At 49.0% G+C, this 15,009-nt stretch overlaps 1 protein-coding gene across 1 annotated transcript in view; it reads left to right on the plus strand.

The window, feature by feature from the left end:
- Window positions 1–1,444: 1,444 nt before the first annotated feature.
- LOC145339540 (neuroligin-2-like) overlaps window positions 1,445–15,009 on the plus strand; it is a gene marked incomplete at its 3' end in the record, with an annotated part of 64,277 nt that continues 50,712 nt past the window's right edge. Inside the window, exons 1-3 of the mRNA XM_080184019.1 lie at window positions 1,445–1,465; window positions 2,461–2,668; window positions 5,505–5,597. Of these exons, the coding sequence (XP_080040145.1) occupies window positions 1,445–1,465; window positions 2,461–2,668; window positions 5,505–5,597 (322 nt within the window). The remainder of the gene's footprint in view (window positions 1,466–2,460; window positions 2,669–5,504; window positions 5,598–15,009) is intronic.

A 15,009-nucleotide genomic window follows, 5' to 3' on the forward strand; every position in this document is an offset into this window, starting at 1 on the left:
TGGCCAATCCACCTAACCTTGACATCTTTAGACACTAATGGGCAATTTAGCATGGCCAATCCACCTAACCTACACATCTTTGGACACTAAGGGACAATTTAGCATGGCCAATCCACCTAACCTGCACATCTTTGGACACTAAGGGACAATTTAGCATGGCCAATCCACCTAACCTACACATCTTTGGGACACTAAGGGACAATTTAGCACGGCCAATCCACCTAACCTACACAACTTTGGACACTAAGGGGCAATTTAGCATGGCCAATCCACTAAACCCGCACATCTTTGGACACTAAGGGACAATTTAGCATGGCCAATCCACCTGACCAGCACATCTTTGGACACTAAGGGGCAATTTAGCATGGCCAATCCACCTAACCTACTCATCTTTGGACACTAAGGGGCAATTTAGCATGGCCAATCCACCTAACCTGCACATCTTTGGACACTAAGGGACAATTTAGCATGGCCAATCCACCTAACCTTGACATCTTTAGACACTAAGGGGCAATTTAGCATGGCCAATCCACCTAACCTGCACATCTTTGGACACTAAGGGACAATTTAGCATGGCCAATCCCCCTAACCTACACATCTTCGGGACACTAAGGGGCAATTTAGCATGGCCAATCCACCTAACCTTGACATCTTTAGACACTAAGGGGCAATTTAGCATGGCCAATCCACCTAACCCGCACATCTTTGGACACTAAGGGACAATTTAGCATGGCCAATCCACCTAACCTGCCCTTCAGCCTGTGGGAAGAAACCGGAGCACCCGGGGGAAACCCACACATGCACAGGAAGGATATGCAGATCCCACACAGACGATCACTCAAGTTGGCAATCGAACCCGGGTCCCTGGCGCAGCGCTAACCCACTGTGCCACCCCCCAAATCATCGTGACTTTCCTGTTCGGCTCCTTTGAGAAATGAAGGATAAGCAGCCCGTTCGCCCTCTGTGTGCTAGCCCGCCAATACTCTTCCAGCAGGCGGGCTAGCACGCAGTCAGCTGAATGGCATGCGGTAACCATTCCACCATTTTGTATACCTTTGACCTCTGGTCAGTGATGCAGTGTGGGTAATGTGACAGTTGATTGGCGGGTGTTGGGGAGAGCGGGGGTGGTGGGTGGAGAGGTTGGTACAGTAGGTTGCCAGGAATAACCTACCCCTCTTGCGAACGAGAACATCGATGGCTGGGCTGACATGGAATGGCCGTGGCTAATTGGGTGTTCCACCACCATCTTGAGAAGGCGGTGGTGGAACGCCCCCCCCCACCCTTGAATTGAGTGTCTCGCTCGCCAATTTCTAAGAGAAATTGGGAGTCAACCACATTGCTGTGGTTCAGGAGTCACGTGGAGGCCAGACCAAGTAAGGACGGCCGATTTCCTTCCCTAGAGGAACGTGAGTGAGCCAAGATGGGTTTTCCCCGACAACCGACGATGGTTTCACGGTCACCATTGGTAACGACAACTTTTATTCCATGCTTATTTGATTCATCACGTGTAAATTTCCTTCTGCCCCGGATGGGATTCGAACCCCCTGAATGCCACAACACGATCCTGTCCCCCTGGCCTCCAACCCTGAGGAGAGGCCATGAAGATAAGCAGGTCAGGTGACCCAGTGGTGGCAGAGTGGGGCATGATGGAACAGGGCAACAAGGGAAGACTCATAGAACATAGAACACTACAGCACAAACAGGCCCTTCGGCCCACAAGTTGCGCCGATCATATCCCTACCTACCAGGCCTATCTATAACCCTCAATCCCATTAGATCCCATGTACTCATCCAGAAGCCTCTTAAAAGACCCCAGCGAGTTCACCTCCACCACCACCGCCGATTCCACTCACTCACCACCCTCTGAGTGAAAAACTTACCCCTAACATCTCCTCTGTATCTACTCCCCAGCACCTTAAACCTGTGTCCTCTTGTAGCGTCCTGGGAAATAGCCTCCGAGAATCCACCCTATCTATTCCTCTCAACATCTTATAAACCTCTATCAGGTCGCCTCTCAACCCTCGTCTCTCCAGGGAGAAGAGTCCCAGCTCCCTCAACCTATCCTCATAAGGCATGCCTCCCAATCCAGGCAACATCCTTGTAAATCTCCTCTGCACCCTCTCAATAGCCTCCACATCCTTCCTGTAGTGAGGTGACCAGAACTGCGCACAGTACTCCAAGTGGGGTCTGACAAGGGTCTTATAAAGTTGCAGCATTACCTCCCGACCCCTAAACTCAATCCCTCGATTAATGAAGGCCAGTACACCATACGCCTTCCTGACCACATCCTCCACCTGCGAGGCCCATTTAAGAGTCCTACGGACCCGGACCCCAAGCTCCTTCTGCTCCTCAACACTCGAGCCGTCTTGCCGGCTATTCAGCTATGTGGGCCTCGCATGCAGACTTCAACCAATGCCCCCGCCCCGCCTCACCCAACTGTCTCCTCTTGACCAATCCCAGCTCTCGGCTTTGCGGGGTGCGTTTGACGAGCAGGGCTCCCATCTCGAGAAAGTCTGGAGTTGGGGCAAGGCCCAGGATCCCAAATGTATCCATTGGCAGCCCCTCAAACCCCATCTGCCAAATCGGATAAATGGTAGCCAATATCCACTTGACCGCCATCTTGGTTCGCTCAACCTGACCATCCTTGCGATCAGGAAGAACATTCATGGTAGGATAGAGAGGGGGTTGAGGGGGTGAAACCATTTAGCCTCTCCAATCCGTTCCGCCATTCGAAAAGCTCTTCCACCTCAACTCCAACCCTCCGTCCCCCTGCTGTCACATTCCCTCGCCTCGATCATAGCGGCCCTCCGGGATGGTGAGGGGAGGCAGCGGGGGAAGAGAACTCCAAATCAGCGGAGAGATTTTCCCCTCCCCTCAATCCGAGATGGCCCCTCCTTCGCATCTCCCCACTACGGCGGTCCATTCCCCCTGCCCCGTCGAACGTTGAAGCTTTTTGCATGCCTCGACTCCAAAGGGGGTCCAAGTTCCACGCAATCCCTCCCCACGCGACAACTCTCTGACAATAAGCCACCTCAGCCCTCCCCTCCTCGTATAGGAGGCTGGTTTCCTCGACTTGGGCCCCGTGGCTCAGCCTTCGATTAATTACGCCTGGGTAGAGCAGACAATCCGGCCTAAAGGCGGCCATTTTGTGTCGAGGGCAGCGCGAGTGGGGGGGGAGGGGAGGGGGTTGCAGAGCTGGGGAGGGCAAAGGTTAAGATGATGATCATGCGGGGAGGCAGTGGCGTAACGGTATTGTCACAGGGCTGATCAGCCAAAGATCGAGGGTAACGTTCTGGGGAACTGGGTTCGATTCCCACCCAGGCAAGATGATGGAATTTGATAAAAATCAGGAATTAAAAATCTAAAGTTGACCATGAAGCCATCGTTCTCATAGAATCCCTCTAACACAGAAAGAGGCCATTCGTCCCATTGAATCTCCGGTGACAATAATCCTGCCCAGGGCCTATCCCCGTAAACCTACACATTTACCCTGCTAATACCCCTGACACTAAGGGGCAATTTACCATGGCCAATCCACCTAACCTGCACATCTTTGGACACTAAGGGGCAATTTAGCATGGCCAATCCACCTAACCTGCACATCTTTGGACACTAAGGGGCAATTTAGCATGGCCAATCCACCTAACCTGCACATCTTTGGACACTAAGGGGCAATTTAGCATGGCCAATCCACCTAACCTGCAAATGATTGGACACCAAGGGCAACTCATCACGGCTAATTCACTAAACCTACACACCTTTGGACACTAGCAGGGAATTTAGTATGGCCAGTCCATGTAACCTGCATATTTTGGGTCATTAAGGGGCAATTTAGCATGGCCAATCCACCTAACCTACACATCTTTGGATACTAAGGGGAATTTAGCATGGCCAATCCACCTAACCTACACATCTTTGGATACTAAGGGGCAATTTAGCATGGCCAATCCACCTAACCTGCACATCTTTGGACACTAAGGGGCAATTTAGCATGGCCAATCCACCTAACCTACACATCTTTGGACACTAAGGGGCAATTTAGCATGGCCAATCCACCTAACCTGCACATCTTTGGACACTAAGGGGCAATTTAGCATGGCCAATCCACCTAACCTGCACATCTTTGGACACTAAGGGGCAATTTAGCATGGCCAATCCACCTAACCTGCACATCTTTGGACACTAAGGGGCAATTTAGCATGGCCAATCCACCTAACCTACACATCTTTGGACACTAAGGGGCAATTTAGCATGGCCAATCCACCTAACCTACACATCTTTGGACACTAAGGAACAATTTAGCATGGCCAATCCACCCACCCTGGACATCTTTGGACACTAAGGGGCAATTTAGCATGGCCAATCCACCTAACCTACACATCTTTGGACACTAAGGGGCAATTTAGCATGGCCAATCCACCTAACCTGCACATCTTTGGACACTAAGGGGCAATTTAGCATGGCCAATCCACCTAACCTGCACATCTTTGGACACTAAGGGGCAATTTAGCATGGCCAATCTACCTAACCTGCACATCTTTGGACACTAAGGGGCAATTTAGCATGGCCAATCCACCTAACCTACACATCTTTGGATACTAAGGGGAATTTAGCATGGCCAATCCACCTAACCTACACATCTTTGGATACTAAGGGCAATTTAGCATGGCCAATCCACCTAACCTGCACATCTTTAGATACTAAGGGGAATTTAGCATGGCCAATCCACCTAACCTACACATCTTTGGATACTAAGGGGCAATTTAGCATGGCCAATCCACCTAACCTACACATCTTTGGATACTAAGGGGCAATTTAGCATGGCCAATCCACCTAACCTACACATCTTTGGATACTAAGGGGAATTTAGCATGGCCAATCCACTTAACCTGCACATCTTTGGACACTAAGGGGCAATTTAGCATGGCCAATCCACCTAACCCGCACATCTTTGGACACTAAGGGGCAATTTAGCATGGCCAATCCACCTAACCTGCACATCTTTGGACACTAAGGGACAATTTAGCATGGCCAATCCACCTAACCCACACATCTTTGGAGTATGGTAGGAAACCAGAGGAAACTCACGCAGACACTGGGTGGGGTGTGGTTGGGGCAGAGTATGTGCAGACTCTAGCCAGACAGTGACCCGAGGCTGGAATCGAACCAGGGATCCCTCCACGCCGAACTCGAGTTGTCGGAAAAACACTTTGAGGGAAGGAACTCTGCTGCCCTTACCCGGTCTGGCCTCCGTGGGACTCACCGTCCGAAATAGCCCTATGGACAAGGGGGTGGACAACCAAATCTTAGGTCCACATCCCGGGAATTAACCGGGGACAATCTCGGAGGTTCAGAACGCAGACTGATGGTGTTCTTCGAACTTGTTTGGTGGGGCGTTGGGGGGGGTGGGATTGGAGGGAGGGAGGGGGGGATCTGTTGTGAGAGTTTTTTCTTTCTCCTTACTTTCTTCAGTTCTCTCCCTCTGTTCCCTTTTATCGTTCCAGACCCCCTTCCGCTGATGGCCCGCAGGAGAGCTGGTAGGGGCCAAGCATCTTCCAGCTTCGGCTCGGGTTCAGCTAGTCAGCACAGCCAGCCAAGTACGCTGTTTGCCTCCTCAACTCTCTGCTCATCCGCGCGCACCCCCCCCCCAAAACCCTCACCTACCGCGACTGGCGCTTGAGGGAATAAGTGACGGAATCATCCAGAAGGTTGTGGGTGGAGCGGGAGAGGGGTGGGGGGGGTGGCGGTTTGGGGGGGGAGGTGGGAGGTTTACGGGGGATAGGGGCTGGGCAGAATTGTTGTCACCAGAGGTTGAATGGGCCAAATGGCCTCTTTCTGTGTTGGAGGGATTCTACGATCTGCCATATCACACAAGAGGATTGCCAGGATTAGGAGAGAGAGCTGTTCTACCCCTCCTTCCCCCCCCACTCCAAACACTTTCTGGTCTAACTACCCCCCCCATCAAGTTTTTAGGTGTCCAGATTATCAACAACCTGTCCTGGTCCCCCCCAGGCCGACACTATAGTTAAGAAAGCCCCACCAACGCCTCTACTTTCTCAGAAGACTAAGGAAATTTGGCATGTCCGCTACGACTCTCGCCAACTTTTACAGATGCCCCATAGAAAGCATTCTTTCTGGGTTGGATCACAGCTCGGTCTGGGCTCTTGCTTTGCCCAAGGCCACAAGGAACTACAAAAGGTCATGAATGTAGCCCAATCCATCACGCAAACCAGCCTCCCATCCATTGACTCTGTCTACACTTCCCGTTGCCTCGGGGAAAAGCAGACAGCGTAATTAAGGACCCCACACACACCGGACATTCTCTCTCCCACCTTCTTCCGTCGGGAAAAAGATACAAAAGTCTGAGGTCCCGTACCGACCGACTCAAGAACAGCTTCTTCCCTGCTGCTGTCAGACTTTTGAATGGACCTACCTCACGTTAAGTTGATCTTTCTCTACACCCTCGCTGTGACTGTAACACTACATTCTGCACCCTCTCCTTTCCTTCCCCCTATGTGCTCTATTGTTATGACGCAGAAGTGGTCCGTCCCCACCCTGCCTTTGAGTAATAATCCCCCAAAGAGGAATCCCTCACCTCCTAATCTGTTCAAAGTGTGTGGGAACGTGCCAACGGCCCTTCAGTGAGTAACTTACAGGAATATCTGACCCGCACTTTTAATTCTTAATTTAGTTATTTAACTAAACAGGAGCTGTAACTAAACAAGTAACATCTCGAATAAAATAAGATTCTAATGGAACGCTGTTCAAATAAATACAAAACTCATTCATTAACCAAAAGTATAGTAACGGAATTTTGTCATTTTCAAAGACATACAACCAGGTTTTGTGGCTTTCGGGATCTTTTGGAGTTGCTCTGTTGATTCCTCTGTTTGTAAGCTCTTTCTGATTTGGTACCTTTTGTTAGTTAGATGGTTCGTGCTCTGAAGAAATGTCTAATGCTGGTAGAGTGAGAGCTACTCTCTTTCTCTCTCCCTCTTGATTTGTGAGAGGTGCTAGTTCTTCTGTTGTTTTTGCCCCCCTTTTATACCTGTGATGACTTATTGATTTTCGGACAGTGGGTTTGGTTTGATGTTGTCCGCACCATCAAATTCAAATTTGATAGGTTCCTGGTAGCAGAGTGCCTTCTTTAAATTCATTGGGACAGGTCGTCAAGACTACTGCCTGACCTTTTGATACAAATCTTTTAGTTTGGACCCTGGATGTACCTTGCATTTTAAATCTCCAAAAGTTGAAAGCAAACCACAGCTTTTAAAGGGACAAAGCAATTTCTTTCCCCCCTCACATTTTTGCGATATTTTACATCTCTTCCAAGGTCAAGTTCCAACTGCATAAGCTCAACTTTGCAATAGTATAAACAGTATGCTTTGTCTATATAGCACACAAGAAACAATGCTTTTCACCGTATCCCAATACATGTGACAATAATAAATCAAATCCTTCTCCCCTATGTACTCTATGAACAGTATGCTTTGTCTGTATAGTACACAAGAAATAATACTTTTCACTGTCTCCCAATACATGTGACAATAATAAATCAAATCCTTCTCCCCTATGTACTCTATGAACGGTACGCTTTGTCTGTATAGCGCGCAAGGAACGATACTTTTCACTACCCCCACAATCAGACATGTTTCAATAAGATCACCTCTCGTTCTTCTAAACTCCACAGGCTACAGGAGTTAGCTCTCCCCAAAAGACAAAACCCCCTTTATCGCACTCCCACGAAACCTTCTCTGAATCGAGTAGCATACAATCCTAGAATCCCTACTGTGCAGAATGAGGCCATTCGGCCCATCATGTCTGCACTGACCACAATCCCACACAGACCATATTCCTGTAACCCTGCATATTTACCCTACCTAGTCCCCCAACACTAAGGGGCAATTTAGCATGGCCAATCCACCCAACCTGCACATCTTTGGATACTAAGGGGCAATTTAGCTTGGCCAATCCACCCAACCTGCACATCTTTGGACACTAAGGGGCAATTTAGCATGGCCAATCCACCTAACCTGTACATCTTTGGACACTAAGGGACAATTTAGCATGGCCAATCCACCTAACCCGCACATCTTTGGACATTAAGAGGCAATTTAGCACGGCCAATCCACCTAACCTGTACATCTTTGGATACTAAGGGGCAATTTAGCATGGCCAATCCACCTAACCTGCACATCTTTGGACATTAAGAGGCAATTTAGCACGGCCAATCCACCTAACCTGTACATCTTTGGATACTAAGGGGCAATTTAGCACGGCCAATCCACCTAACCTGTACATCTTTGGATACTAAGGGACAATTTAGCATGGCCAATCCACCTAACCTGCACATCTTTGGACATTAAGAGGCAATTTAGCACGGCCAATCCACCTAACCTGTACATCTTTGGATACTAAGGGGCAATTTAGCATGGCCAATCCACCTAACCTGTACATCTTTGGATACTAAGGGGCAATTTAGCATGGCCAATCCACTTAACCTGCACATCTTTGGACATTAAGAGGCAATTTAGCACGGCCAATCCACCTAACCTGCACATCTTTGGGACTGTGGGAGGAAACCAGAGCACCCGGAAGAAACCCACACAGACACAGTGAGAATGCGCAAACTCCACACAGGCAGTGATCCAAGCTGGAAAAGGAACCTGGGTCCCTGGTTCTGTGAGGTAGCAGCGCTAATCACTGGGCCACCATGCTGCCCCCAAATCCCTCCTTGAATATGGAGACCACAACCATGTGCAGTACTCCAGCTGCAGTCTCACCAGTACCCTACACTGTCCGAGCAAAACTTCCCCACTTTTATACTCCATTCCCCATTTCAACAAAGCCAATGTTACCTTAGACTTCCGACTCACTTCCTGTACCTGAGGTCAAGGGGCAACAGGACATTTGATCTCCTACTCACTTCCTGTACCTGAGGTCAAGGGGCAACAGGACATTTGACCCCCTACTCAGTTCCTGTATCAAAGGTCAAGGGGCAACAGGAGATTTGACCTCCGACTTATTTCCTTTACTTGAGGTCAAAGGGCAACATGACATTTGACCCCCTACTCACTTCCTGTACCTGAGGTCAAGGGGCAAACAGCCTTGACCTGAATGACACAAGCAAAACGTCGCCATTGGCCAAAGTGCTGGTTGAAGCTTCCCTTGGGATTTATCCCGAGGGAAGAGGGAGTCCACCTCCTTGACATTGGTTGTTCAATAAAAGGAATGGGAAGGTGGCCTGAGGTGGTTTTAGAGAACATCCAGGCAATATTTCGAAATGCTTCGAGATCTCAAGCCATCCTCTCTGTCCCGGAGACCCTCACCCATAAGAATTGGAAGAACTAGGGTTTGATTTGATTTATTATTGTCACATGCATTGGGATACAGTGAAAAGTATTGTTTCTTGCGCGCTATACAGACAAAGCATACTGTTCATAGAGTACATAGGGGAGAAGGATTTGATTTATTATTGTCACATGTATTGGGATACAGTGAAAAGTATTGTTTCTTGCACACTATACAGACAAAGCATACCATTCATAGCGTACATAGGAGAGAAGGATTTGATTTGATTTATTATTGTCACATGTATTGGGATACAGTGAAAAGTATTGTTTCTTGCGCACTATACAGACAAAGCATACTGTTCATAGAGTACATAGGGGAGAAGGATTTGATTTATTATTGTCACATGTATTGGGATACAGTGAAAAGTATTGTTTCTTGCGCGCTATACAGACAAAGCATACCATTCATAGCGTACATAGGAGAGAAGGAAAGGAGAGAGTGCAGAACATAATGTTATAGTCACAGCTAGGGTGTAGAGAAAGACCAACTTAATACATTTGATTTGATTTATCACTGCCACATGTATTAGGAGACAATGAAATTTATTGTTCCTTGCACGCTATACAGACAAAGCATACCGTTCATAGAGAAGGAAAGGAGAGAGTGCAGAATGTAGTGTTACAGTCATAACTAGGGTGTCGAAAAGATCAACTTAATAATTCAACCCAAAAGTCTGACAGCAGCAGGGAAGAAGCTGTTCTTGAGTCGGTCGGTACGGGACCTCAGACTTTTGTATCTTTTTCCCGACAGAAGAAGGTGGAAGAGAGAATGTCCGGGGTGTGTGGGGGGGTCCTTGATTACGCTGGCTGCTTTTTCCCGAGGCAGCGGGAAGTGTAGACGGAGTCAATGGATGGGAGGCTGGTTTGTGTGATGGACTGGGCTACATTCATCACCCTTTGTAGTTCCTTGTGGCCTTGGGCAGAGCAGGAGCCCAGACCAAGCTGTGATCCAACCAGAAAGAATGCTTTCTATGGGGCATCTGTAAAAGTTGGTGAGAGTTGTAGCGGACATGCCAAATTTCCTTAGTCTTCTGAGAAAGTAGAGGCGTTGGTGGGGCTTTCTTAACCATAGTGTCGGCATGGGGGGGGGGACCAGGACAGGTTGTTGGTGATCTGGACACCTAAAAACTTGAAGCTCTCGACCATTTCTACTTCATCCCCGTTGATGTAGACTGGGGCAAGTTCTCCTCTACGCTTCCTGAAGTTGACAACTATCTCCTTTGCTTTGTTGACCTCGGTGGACATTCAGTCCTCTCGAGCCTTCTCCACCATTCAATAGGACGGGTGGCACGGTAGCACAGTGGGTTAGCACCGCTGCTTCACAGCTCCAGGGTCCTGGGTTCGATTCCCGGCTCGGGTCACTTGTCTGAATGGAGTTTGCACATTCTCCTCGTGTCTGCGTGGGTTTGCTCTGGTTTCCTCCCGCAGTCCAAAGATGTGCGGATTAGGTTGTTTGACAATGCTAAGAAATTGCCCCTTAGTGTCCAGGGATGCGTAGGTTAGAGGGATTAGTGGGTATGATACGGGGGGGTAGGGCCTGGGTGGGATTGTGCTCGGTGCAGACTCGATGGGCCGAAGGGCCTCTTTCTACACTGTAGGGTTGTATGATTCTAGGACCACAGCTGATCTCACCTCATCTCCACCTGACTTGGATAAGTTGCAGAGCTGGGCCGAGAGGTGGCGGATGGAGTTTAATGCGGAGAAGTGTGAGGTAATTCACTTTGGTAGGAATAACAGATGTGTCGAGTATAGGGCTAACGGGAGGACTCTGAATAGTGTGGATGAACAGAGGGATCTAGGTGTATGTGTACATAGATCCCTGAAAGTTGGGAATCAAGTAGATAAGGTTGTTAAGAAGGCATACGGTGTCTTGGCGTTTATTGGTAGGGGGATTGAATTTAGGAGCCGCAGCGTCATGTTGCAACTGTACACAACTCTGGTGCGGCCGCACTTGGAGTATTGTGTGCAGTTCTGGTCCCCACATTATAGGAAGGACGTGGAGGCTTTGGAGAGGGTGCAGAGGAGGTTTACCAGGATGTTGCCTGGTATGGAGGGGAGGTCCTATGAGGAGAGACTGAGGGATTTGAGGTTGTTTTCGTTAGAAAGAAGGCGGCTAAGAGGAGATCTTATTGAAACATATAAGATGATTAGAGGTTTAGATAGGGTGGACAGTGATAGCCTTTTTCCTCGGATGGAGAAAGCTAGCACGAGGGGGCATGGCTTTAAATTAAGGGGTGGTAGTTATAGGACGGATGTCAGGGGTAGGTTCTTTACCCAGAGGGTGGTGAGGGATTGGAATGCCCTGCCTGCTGCAGTTGTAAATGCGCCTAGTTTGGGGGTGTTTAAGAGATCCGTGGATAGGTTTATGGATGGAAAGGGATTGGTTTAGGTTAGAGGGTCATTGCTTTTTAACTGGTCGGCGCAACATCGTGGGCCGAAGGGCCTGTTCTGCGCTGTAATGTTCTATGTTCTATGTTCCTGCTCGCTCCCTGTAACCCTCTATCCCATTAAAAACCTATCTATCTATCTCCTCAAATGTGTTCAGCGTCGTGGGTTCTGCTGAGGTGAAGATTTAACCATCTTTGGAGTGAAGTAAATCCTCTTCATTTGCTGTTTCCAATCTGCCGACCCTGAAAAAACCCTTTGGCCCATCAAGCCTGTGCTGGCACGTGACGTCTTTCTTAACTAGAGACCTTTTGCCTCTACGCGGCCCCTATCCCTCTGTTCCCTGCCCACTTACGCATCTGCTAAGCTGCCTTGTAGACGTTGCTATTGTATCTGCTTCCACCACCTCCTCTGACAGCGTGTTACAGACCCTACTAAAACAAAAGTTGCCTCTCACATCTCCCCCTTTCACTCTAAACCTGTCCCCCAGTAATCCAAGCCTGGGGAAAAAAGGACTCCAACTAGCCTTCATCGCGAGGGGGATTGAATATAAAAGTAGGGAGGTCTTGCTGCAGCTGTATAGGGCATTGGTGAGGCCGCAGCTGGAGTACTGTGTGCAGTTTTGGGCGCCGTACTTACGCAAGGATATTTTGGCCTTGGAGGGAGTGCAGAGGAGGTTTACTAGGCTGATACCGGAGTTGAGGGGGTTGAGCTATGAGGAGAGGCTGAATAAACTAGGCTTGTACTCGTTAGAGTTTCGAAGAATGAGGGGAGATCTCATTGAGACGTATAAGATGATGAATGGGATGGATAGGATAGAGGTGGAGAGACTCTTCCCGCTCAGAAAGGACAGTAGGACTAGAGGGCACAGCCTCAAGATAAAGGGGGGGCGGTTTAGAACGGAGTTGAGGAGGAACTTCTTCACTCAAAGGGTGGTGAATCTCTGGAATTCTCTGCCCGTTGAAGTGGTGGAGGCTGCCTCGCTAAATATTTTTAAGACGCGGGTTGATGGGTTTTTGATAAGAGAGGGGATTAAGGGTTATGGGGAGAGGGCGGGAATGTGGAACTGAGCCACGACAGATCAGCCATGATCTTATTGAATGGCGGGGCAGGCTCGAAGGGCTGGAAGGCCTACTCCTGCTCCTATTTCTTATGTCCTTATGTAACTATCCGCGCCTCTGCTCAAACGATGGCCTCCGGTTCTAGGATGTTCCAACAGTGAGAAGCGCCCTCTCTTATCTCAAGTGGGGAAGCGGGGTCCGGAAGCTTTCGTCACTGAGGGCTCAGTGGGTGGGGAGGAAAGCTAACGGCCTTCATGGCACATGGACTTGAGTGCAAAGGTCACAGAACAGTATAGCACAGGAACAGGCCCGTTGGTGCCTCCAAGCCTGTGCCCATCATGACCTTTTACACTTCGGGAGCCCGTATTCTTCCATTGCCATCCTATTCATGCATTTGTCTAGATGCTATTGTATCACCTCCCCGGGCAACGCGTTCCAGATATTCACCACCCTCTGTGTCAAAAAAAAAACCCGCCTCTAAACTTTTCCCCACGTGTGTCTCCGAGAACTTGGCTTTCCTACCCTAGGAAAGAGCATCTGACTGTCCGCTCTGTCTATGCCACTCATAACCTCTATCAGGTCACCCCTCAACCTCCCTCAGTGAGTTTCTCCAACCTCTCCTCATAGCTAGTGCCCTCCACGCCAGGCAGACTCCCGATAAATCTTCTCTGGACCCTCTCCGAAGCCTCTACACCCTTCTGGGTAGTGTGGCGACCAGAATTGAACATTAAATTCCAAGTGCGGCCTAACTAAGGCTCTACGGCGCGACCTACCAATGTCTAAACTCAATGCCCCAACCGATGAAGGCAAGTGTGTCGTATGCTTACCTTATGTAGGGCTGTAGGAATAAAGATGTCTTGCTACAGTTATACAGGGCCTTGGTGAGGCCGCACCTTGAGTATTGTGGGCAAGTTTTGGCCTCCAATTCGGAGGAAGGACATTCTTGTTATTGAGGGAGTCCAGAGAAGGTTCACCAGGTTGATTCCTGGAATGGCAGGACTGACAAATGAAGGGAGGCTGGATGGAACTGGGCTTGTCCTCACTGGAATTGAGAAGAACGAGAGGGGTTATAGAACATAGAACATAGAACATTACAGCGCAGAACAGGCCCTTCAGCCCACGATGTTGCGCCGACCAGTTAAAAAGCAATGACCCTCTAACCTAAACCAATCCCTTTCCATCCATAAACCTATCCACGGATCTCTTAAACGCCCCCAAACTAGGCGCATTTACAACTGCAGCAGGCAGGGCATTCCAATCCCTCACCACCCTCTGGGTAAAGAACCTACCCCTGACATCCGTCCTATAACTACCACCCCTTAATTTAAAGCCATGCCCCCTCGTGCTAGCTTTCTCCATCCAAGGAAAAAGGCTATCACTGTCCACCCTATCTAAACCTCTAATCATCTTATATGTTTCAATAAGGTCTCCTCTTAGCCGCCTTCTTTCTAACGAAAACAACCTCAAATCCCTCAGTCTCTCCTCATAGGACCTCCCCTCCATACCAGGCAACATCCTGGTAAACCTCCTCTGCACCCTCTCCAAAGCCTCCACATCCTTCCTATAATGTGGGGACCAGAACTGCACACAATACTCCAAGTGCGGCCGCACCAGAGTTGTGTACAGTTGCAACATGACGCTGCGACTCCTAAATTCAATCCCCCTACCAATAAACGCCAAGACACCGTACGCCTTCTTAACAACCTTATCTACTTGATTCCCAACTTTCAGGGATCTATGTACACACACACCTAGATCCCTCTGTTCATCCACACTATTCAGAGTCCTCCCGTTAGCCCTATACTCGACACATCTGTTATTCCTGCCAAAGTGAATTACCTCACACTTTTCCGCATTAAACTCCATCCGCCACCTCTCGGCCCAGCTCTGCAACTTGTCCAAGTCTCTCTGTAAACTATGACACCCCTCCTCACTATCTACCATATATATCTCATAGAAACATATAGAATCCTGTTGGGACTGGACAGGCGAGATGTGGGGAGAATGTTAAACAAAGAACAAAGAACAAAATCAGCCTGGGAAACAGGCCCTTCGGCCCAACGAGCCTGTGCCGTCATCTCAACACCACCAGTCCCCCTCTCTACCCACGACCCCTATCTAACGTTTTATGGCCATCCAGATTGAGGGAAACTGATTTAGGGACAATTTATTCCTGCCAATCAGCCTAATAGCACATCTTTGGGGTGTGG

The sequence above is a fragment of the Carcharhinus amblyrhynchos genome, unplaced genomic scaffold, assembly GCF_965287045.1.
Source record: "Carcharhinus amblyrhynchos unplaced genomic scaffold, sCarAmb.v2.hapA scaffold_524, whole genome shotgun sequence".
NCBI lineage: Eukaryota > Metazoa > Chordata > Chondrichthyes > Carcharhiniformes > Carcharhinidae > Carcharhinus > Carcharhinus amblyrhynchos.